This window comes from Lipotes vexillifer, unplaced genomic scaffold (genome assembly GCF_000442215.2).
Source record: "Lipotes vexillifer unplaced genomic scaffold, Lipotes_vexillifer_v1.1 scaffold359, whole genome shotgun sequence".
Lineage (NCBI taxonomy): Eukaryota > Metazoa > Chordata > Mammalia > Artiodactyla > Lipotidae > Lipotes > Lipotes vexillifer.
The window spans coordinates 721,172-730,454 of NW_006778638.1; the positions used below are offsets into that span (position 1 = coordinate 721,172).

At 38.2% G+C, this 9,283-nt stretch overlaps 1 protein-coding gene across 1 annotated transcript in view; it reads right to left on the minus strand.

The window, feature by feature from the left end:
- Positions 1 to 5,136: 5,136 nt before the first annotated feature.
- MRPS28 (mitochondrial ribosomal protein S28) overlaps positions 5,137 to 9,283 on the minus strand; it is a 109,039-nt gene continuing 104,892 nt past the window's right edge. The window contains exon 3 of the mRNA XM_007451732.1: positions 5,137 to 5,557. Coding sequence (XP_007451794.1) covers positions 5,389 to 5,557 — 169 coding nt within the window. The 3' untranslated portion in view covers positions 5,137 to 5,388. The remainder of the gene's footprint in view (positions 5,558 to 9,283) is intronic.

Consider the following 9,283-nt stretch of genomic DNA (forward strand, 5'->3'; position numbering starts at 1 on the left):
GAGGCCCACGTATTGCAAAAAAAAAAAAAAAAGGATTTGCTTCATCGAAAAATATATATACTTTAAAATTTTATTTTTATTTATTTTTATTTTTTTTAACATCTTTATTGGAGTATAATTGCTTTACAATGGTGTGTTAGTTTCTGCTGTATAACAAAGTGAATCAGCTATATGTATACATATATCCCCATAACCTCTCCCTCTTGCGTCTCCCTCCCACCCTCCCTAACCTACCCCTCTAGGGGGACACAAAGCACCGAGCTGATCTCCCTGTGCTATGCAGCTGCTTCCAACTAGTTATCTATTTTACATTTGGTAGTGTATATATGTCCATGCCACTCTCTCACTTCGTCCCAACTTACCCTTTCCCCACCCCGTGTCCTCATGTCCATTCTCTATGTCTGCATCTTTATTCTTGTCCTTCCCCTAGGTTCTTCAGAAACTTTTAAAAAAATATTTTTTAGATTCCATATATATGTATTAACATACGGTATTTTTTTTTCTCTTTCTGACTTACTTTGCTCTGTATGACAGTCTCTAGGTCCATCCACCTCACTGCAAATAACTCAATTTTGTTTCTTTTTATGGCTGAGTAATATTCCATTGTATATATGTGCCACATCTTATTTATCCATTCATCTGTCGATGGACACTTAGGCTGCTTCCATGTCCTGGCTATTGTAAATTGTGATGCAATGAGCACTGTGGTACATGACTATTTCTGAATTATGGTTTTCTCAGGTTATATGCCCAGTAGTGGGATTGCTGAGTCGTATAGTAATTCTATTTTTCGTTTTTTAAGGAACCTCCATACTGTTCTCCATAGTGGCTGTATCAGTTTACATTCCCACCAACAGTGCATGAGGGTTCCCTTTTCTCCACATCCTCTCCAGCATTTATTGTTTGTAGATTTTTGGATGATGCCCATTCTGACTGGTGTGAGGTGATATCTCATTGTAGCTTTGATTTGCATTTCTCTAATGATTAGTGACGTGGAACATCTTTTCATGTGTTTGTTGGCAATCTGTATATCTTCTTTGGAGAAATGTCTATTTAGGTCTTCTGCCCATTTTTGGATTGGGTTGTTTGTTTTTTTAATATTGAGCTGCATGAGCTGCTTGTATATTTTGGAGATTAATCCCTTGTCAGTTGCTTTGTTTGCAAATATTTTCTCCCATTCTGTGGGTTGTCTTTTCATGTTGTTTATAGTTTCCTTTGCTGTGCAAAAGCTCTTAAGTTTCATTAGGTCCCATTTGTTTATTTTTGTTTTTATTTCCATCTCTCTAGGAGGTGGATCAAAAAGGATCTTGCAGTGATTTATGTCATAGAATGTTCTGCCTATGTTTTCCTCTAAGAGTTTGATAGTGTCTGGCCTTACAATTAGGTCTTTAATCTATTTTGAGTTTATTTTTGTGTATGGTGTTAGGGAGTGTTCTAATTTCATTCTTTTATATGTAGCTGTCCAGTTTTCCCAGCACCACTTATTGAAGAGGCTGCCTTTTCTCCATTGACTGTCTGGATTACTGTAGCTTTGTAATATAGTCTGAAGCCCGGGAGGCTGATTCCTCCAGCTCTGTTTTTCTTTCTCAAGATTGCTTTGGCTATTCGGGATTTTTTGTGTTTCAATACAAATTGTGAATTTTTTTGTTCTAGTTCTGTGAAAAATGCCAGTGGTAGTTTGATAGGGATTGCACTGAATCTGTAGATTGCTTTGGGTAGTATAGTCATTTTCACAATGTTGATTCTTCTAATCCAAGAACATGGTATATCTCTCCATCTGTTTGTACCATTTCTGCATACAGGTCTTTTGTCTCCTTAGGTAGGTTTATTCCTAGGTATTTTATTCTTTTTGTTGCAATGGTAAATGGGAGTGTTTCCTTAATTTCTCTTTCAGATTTTTCATCATTAGTGTATAGGAATACAAGAGATTTCTGTGCATTAATTTTGTATCCTGCTACTTTACCAAATTCATTGATTAGCTCTAGCAGTTTTCTGGTAGCATCTTTAGGATTCTCTATGTATAGTATCATGTCATCTGAAAACAGTGACAGTTTTACTTCTTTTCTGATTTGGATTCCTTTTATTTTTCTTCTCTGATTGCTGTGGCTAAAACTTCCAAAACTATGTTGAATAATAGTGGTGAGAGTGGGCAACCTTGTCTTGTTCCTGACCTTCGTGGAAATGGTTTCAGTTTTTCACCATTGAGAACAATGCTGGCTGTGGGTTTGTCATATATGGCCTTTATTATGTTGAGGTTAAGTTCCCTCTATGCCTACTTTCTGGAGGGTGTATATTCTAAAGCTAAATATGAATAATTAGGGTAATCTACACCACCGTACCTCTCCACATAATGGAAAACTAAAGAGTGGCCACATTAATTAATTAAATCTTAGGCCAAATGAAAATGAAATTGGGAAGGGCTGAAAAACTTATGACACATCTATATTTCAAATAAAATTATACACCTACAAAGATATGGTAAACCTGTCATGACTGATAATTCACTTATTTCAAGTTTATATTCTTGCTCAGAAAACCAAAAGACAAATCAGAACTGTAGTTTTTATACATTGGCTCTTGGATGTTTGGAAACTGTGGTAGGCATAAAAACACACTATTCAGGTCTCCCTCAAAAAATAAATAAAGGGGGTGGGAAGAACCTTTGTGAGGTGATGGATGTGTCTATGTCTTGATGGTGTGATGGTTTCATGGCTGTAGACTTCTCCTCAAACTCCTTGAATTGTATATATTAAATGTGTACAGCTTTTTACATGTCAATCATACCTCAATGAAGTGGTTTTAAAAAGAGTGAGAGTCTGATTTGTGGAGTGTACGTCATAGACAGCCTCTAGCTGCTGTACCTTCAGGATCCACCAACAGTGTTCATGCTGAGGTGACACACTGAGAATCTCCGATGATGGAGCTTGGTGGGAGTACCAGAGATGGGCCATTCCTACTTAATACAGGACTCGTCTAATGGGTCACCTTTGTTCTGGGGAGCTTGACCTACATAACTTTGAAGTACGATGAAGTGTTTATGATTTTCAAGTTTTTATATTACATCAGGACCCCTCCCATGAATTCCAGATCCACGTATCCAACTGCCTGCCGAACATCTCCACTTAAGTCGTTAATAGGCATCTCAATTTAACGAGTCCAAAACAGCCCTCATAGTCCCCCTCAAACCTGCTCTTCCCTTTCCAATTAAAGGCAATTCAATTCTTCTAGTTGCACAGGCCAAAAACCTTGGAGTCATCCCTCACTCCTCTCTTTATCACACACTCCATATCTAATATGTTAGGAAATACCACAGTCTCTACCTTCAAAATATACCCAGATTGCAATCACTTCTCACCACCTCCACTGCTACTCCACTGGTCCAACCTACCAGCATCTCTCACCTGGATTGCTGCAAAGTCTCCTAACATTTTGCTGCTGCTGCCCTTGTTCATCTTCAGTCTACCCAGCTAGTACAGGATCCAGTGAAATTGTCAGTCAGATTATACCCTTCCTCTGCTGAGAATCCTGCAAAGACCCTCCACCCCAATCAGAGTAAATAAAAGCCAAAGTTCATACCAGGACTAACAAGACCTCCCTCACTTCTTCAGGTTCATCTCCTATTCCTCTTATGCTCAGTTATGATGGCTTCCTCCCAAGCCCCTTAAATGGGACAAGCACAATCTGGTCCTTTGTAGTAGCTGTTCCCTCTGTTAGAATCCTCTTTCCCAGGGACTCATGGGACTAGCTCCTTCAATCCTTCAGTTATTATCCAAGTGAATTCCTGGTAACTATATACAGGGATGGATGTTAACTAGACTTACTGTGGTGATCATTTTGCAATATATATAAATATTGAATCATTCTGTTGTATACCTGAAACGAATATACCATTATATGTCAATTATATTTCAATTAAAAAAAAAAGCTCTTTAAAGAGCTTTTTCTAAATACTGTATCAGTGGAAAAATAAAATCTTTTACATCAAAAAAAAAAAAAAGTAAATTCTGAGGGTTTCCATTGACAGCACAACCTAAATTTCAGTCTACCACTCTGATACCTCATAACCCCATTCCTTGCTTTATTTTTTTAATTGAGATATAATTGGAATACATCAGTTTCAGGTGTACAGAATGATTTGATATTTGTGTATATTGGGAAATGATCACCACAATAAGTCTAGTTAATATCCATCCCTATACATAGTTTAAAATTTTCTTCCTTGTAATGAGAACTTTCAAGAGCTACTCTCCTGGGCTTCCCTGGTGGTGCAGTTGTTGAGCGTTCACTTGCCGACGCAGCGGGCATGGGTTCGTGCCCCAGCCCGGGAAGATCCCACATACCGCAGAGCGGCTGGGCCCGTGAGCCATGGCCGCTGAGCCTGCGCATCCAGAGCCTGTGCTCCGCAATGGGAGAGGCCACAGCAGGGAGAGGCCTGTGCACCGCAAAAAAAAAAAAACAAAAAAAAAAACAGGCAAGATTTCCTTATTTTTTAATGGCTGAATAATATTCCATTAGGTGTGTGTGTGTGTATCACAGTTTCCTTATCCATTAATCCATTGATGGACACTTAGGTTGCTTCCATACCTTGGCTATTGTAAATAATGCTGCAATGAACATGGGGGTGCATATATTTTTGAGTTAATGTTTTCATTTTCTTTGGAAATACCCACAAGTGGAATTGCTGGACCATGTGATAATTCTAATTGTTTGAGGAACCCCCATACAGTTTGCCATAGTGGCTGCATCAACTGACATTCGTACAAACAGTGCACAAGGGTTCCCTTTTAAAACTCCACATCCTCGCCATCACTTGCTATTTCTTGCCTTTTCATGACAGCCATTCCAACAGGTGTGAGGTGGTATCTCGTGGTTTTGACACGTTTCCCTGACTTTGAGCACCTTTTCATGTACCTCTTGGCCATCTGTATGTCTTCTTTGGAAAAATGTCTATTCAGATCCTCTGCCCTTCCTGCTCTATTTCTGTCCTCAGTACACATCCCTAACATACTATATATCAATATTTTACTTATTTGTATCAATTTCCCCCAGCCAAAGGTAAGCTCTACTAGGCAAGCAATTTTGTCTAACTTGTTTACTGCTGTTTCTTTAGTATTTAGAACAGTGCCATGCACAAAGAGTGCACTCTAAACATATTTATTGAATGACAGAGTTTCTTAGTACAGTTTACACTATTCCAATCAAAGGAAAGAATGGGTATAAAAACAGGAGGAGAGATACACCTAAAGAAAATTCTGACAAATAAGAGCTATAATTATAGCTTGCATTTACTATGTCTTCTCCAATCATTTATTCATAATTGTCTAATGGCATTCGTGATGAATACCTGGGTTCAACAAAAAAGGAGTGAATACGCTAAGCAAAGTTCATTTATTTTTCACGACGTTCTTCTTTTGATTTTGAGTCTTTACCCTCCTGGAGTCCTAACAGAATTGCTTCAGCCTCTAGGATAGTTGTATCTGTTGTCGCTCCCAAGAACCTAGATGTAAGTTCAAGATCTAATAGCCGCAGCCGGACTCTGGTTCCTTTCTGGTATTTCCTAAATAGTAAGAAAAAAAATTCCATTAATTCTGAATATCACTAAATGAACAACTACTTTAAAGTAAAACCCAAATTCTAATTTTAATTTGTGTTGGCTCAAGATAACAAAATTAACACTAGTATATGAGAAATAGTTGTTTTTGACAGAAAATTTAGTGGTATCAGAATTTTCATCTTAAAGCTGCCTTTAAAGATTTTATAACCTAAATAAAAATGTATTCCAAACTGAAATTCAAACAAGTTGGTTCTTGAAACTGACATTTATTTTAATGTCAGTTATTTTTAAAGTCAAAAAGTATCAAGGGGAAAAAATGTTTTCAGAAACATTTTGTCTTCTAAAATTAAAATCTTCTTTTAAAGTGAAAGAAATTTTACAAAAACAAAATGGAAAACAGTCTAAGTGCAAAGTACTTAGTATTGGGGATTGACTGAACTGTAACTAAAGTATAATGCTGGCCATAACATGCATGATGGCTCAATTTGGTCAAAAAATTATTCAAGTATTTCATAATACCAAATGAAAACTGATACTCATTTGTCTTTCTTCTTGATCAATTATTTTAAGAGTTTAACATCAACATTATGAAAAGGTACAGGAGAGTGAAAATATGGCTACTGAATAAAAACCACAAATCTTTAAAAATCTAAAAATATATACCTCGAGTACTCTAAGTCTTAAAATTAAAATTAAAACAATTTTATATAAACAGAAAATGAAGAAACAGAGTTCTCCAAAAAAGTCACTGGAAAATGATTTTAGTAGAACAATGTTTGATTAGGTATTCTGGAGGAATTTATAAGTGGTCCATCAAGTAAACATTTAGGCTATTTGGCTTTTTTTTTTTTTTTAAGTTATTTTTCTTTCTGGTTACAGAAGGAAATGTCCTTTTGTAAAATTTGGAAAATCATGATGTCAGTCACATTTCCTAGTCCTTCTATATGTATGTTTATGTATATATGTACATGGGTGTGTGTATCTGACGGCATAGACCTTACTTTCTGTCTCTGTTTAAAAAAATTAAAGAGATATCCTAGAATATTAAGGCATAGCTTTATATTCTTATAAAACAGCAGTTATAGAACACATTCCATATGAATTAACCACTGGGAAAACAAGCTAAGTTCACAGACAAGGTAAAGCTGAACACTATTTTCTGCATTACTTGGAGCTGTAACCTGTGTTCTAATGGATTCTTTCATTTGCCCTTACAGCACTACAGTGATTCATTTAATCAGCTTTGATTCACGTCGACCACCTTCCCCCCCCCCACCCCCGCACAACATCCAATTAGTTATCAAGTTTTGTTCATTTTTTAACACAGATATTTCTTGAGCTTAGCCCTTCAGATCTCATCATCCTTAGCTAAAGTTTGAGGTAGGACCTGGTGTTCCCGGAGCCCACCTTCCTAGTCTACCTCTCACGATGGTTCCCTACCTGCTCTGCTTATGTGGAAATGGCCTAACGTCTATTCCCACACACTTCTACTGCTCTGCACCTTTGCTTCTGTTGTAGCACTGCTTGGCCTTTCCTTCTAAATAAATCCTATTGATTCCTAAGTATTCAGGTAGAATGCATCAAATGCAGCTCCTGAGAGCCTCCACATTCCCCTTATCAGAATGCAGATTCTGTCATTGGAATTGCCAAGGAAGACAGAGGTTTTGCAGTCACAGACTTGGATGCAAATCTGAGCCCTGCTACTTACGAGTTGGGTAACCTTGGGTAACTTGCTTTCTCTGAACCACAATTCCCTCATCTATATAACAGACTTCGACCACTTGGCAGGTTTGCTGGGATGGTTAAATGGGATAATATTATATATTGAAAACGCATAGCCCAGTAAGCGCAAATGTCAGTGCCCTTCACTCACCTGTATTGGTTAACTGTGTAAATCTCCGATTTCTCATTAGATCGAATACTCCCCAAGATCCGGCACTGTATTTATCTCTGTATCCTTCCAGCGCCAATGCAGCAGGTACTCAAATGTTTGTCAATAAATTAACAAGACGCTTGCTGGCAAAAGCCACCACACCACCGACTACCTAGGCTTTCCATTCTCTTGGCTTTAGCAGTTGTGTGGCCTGGCTCATTTACTTAACCTATCTGAAGTTTGCCTGGCACAGTGCCTGGTGCACACTAGTTAATAAAGTTAGTTCTCTTCTCCTTCCATTATTCATATCTGGCCTATAAACAACCATGATGAAGGGGAACAGTGACTTTTTATGAAAAGGGTTGAACATTCACAAACACTTGGGACACAATTTCTGAGCACAGTCTCACTGAAGGGGAAGCTCTCAGTGTAGATGGTTCTGTGTCATAAAATGCTAGCAATCTCCTGTTAAAAAATAAAATCAGAAATACCATGAGTGCACAGTATGCTTGGTAGTTTATGGAAAGGAAAACTTTTTTTAGGTGTAGTGGCCTTTAATAATGTGAAAGTTTTGTCTTCATCTCTAAAAATTATGCAAAGTCTAGAAGTTATCCAGTGAGTTGGCAAAGGAGATGAAAAATGGAACTGCAGGACTTTACATGTGCTAAATGAATGAAGAATCACCCACATGTATATAACCTTGCACTAAACAAAAAAAACTCTAGAAGATTCTCTGACTTCTGCTACCTGGAAGTAGCTGTTTCTACTTTTATGGTACTTAATTTTCACTGTGCATTATTTCTATGTGTTATCTTTCCTAGCAGACTAACAGGTTCGTTATGGGCAGGGCTTTAATCACATCTGCCTCTCTTATAGTACTGAGATGTATACATTTCATTTAATGTAGCCTTTTGAACAGTGGTTTTTCACTTTCCAGTACATCAGAAGCACCTGGGGTGCTTATTAAAAATGCAAATGAGGGAAGCAACCCCTGAGAGTGATCTGGCAAATCTAGGGTGGGACTTGGGAATTTCCTTTTAACAAGCTCCCCAGGTGATTTGGATGCAGTCTTCTCTGATCAGCATTTGAGAAAAATCTGGCCTAGAATTACCTTTATTGTATACAAGACACAGCATCCTACACACATACAAAGGGCCAGTAAAATGAGGACCTCTGACAGGACTTTGTGGCCACCATTAACAGCCTTTGAGGGTAACAGATGTTTCCTATAAGTGATGAAAAAGCCAACAGACTTTAGGGTAATTTAAACAGATCAAAAAAAAAAAAAAAAAAAGGTCAGGGAATGACAATATATAATGGAGAAAGGCACCTAAGAACAGTCCCTCGAACAAAGCCTACTGACAGCGGGGGTGGGGCTGCCTCTCCCAGACACAGACTGTCCTTTCTGGGAGATCCGGGACGTGGAAAGTTTAGCAGAGTCCTCACTCAACAGAAATAGCAGCCATACAATTAATGTGGAGTTTATCCGCGCTTTAACTTTGAAACACTTTATTAAAGGGAAGTAAAGAAATAACTAATGTATTTCTTTTTATTCCGGACGCGCAGGCTCAGCAGCCATGGCTCACTGGCCCAGCCGCTCCGCGGCACGTGGAATCCTCCCGGACCGGGGCACGAACCCGCGTCCCCTGCATCGGCAAGCGGACTCTCAACCACTGAGCCACCAGGGAAGCCCAACTAATGTATTTCTGAGAATTCCATTTCTGCCAATGAAATTTGAGGTGAACCTTTAGTATTGTAGTCTTTGACAATCACTTAATACTACTTTGTCTTCCCATTTGGGTTTCCATTGTTCCACATAACAAGATTTAAAATGAAAATGCCAGTAAACTCTTTCC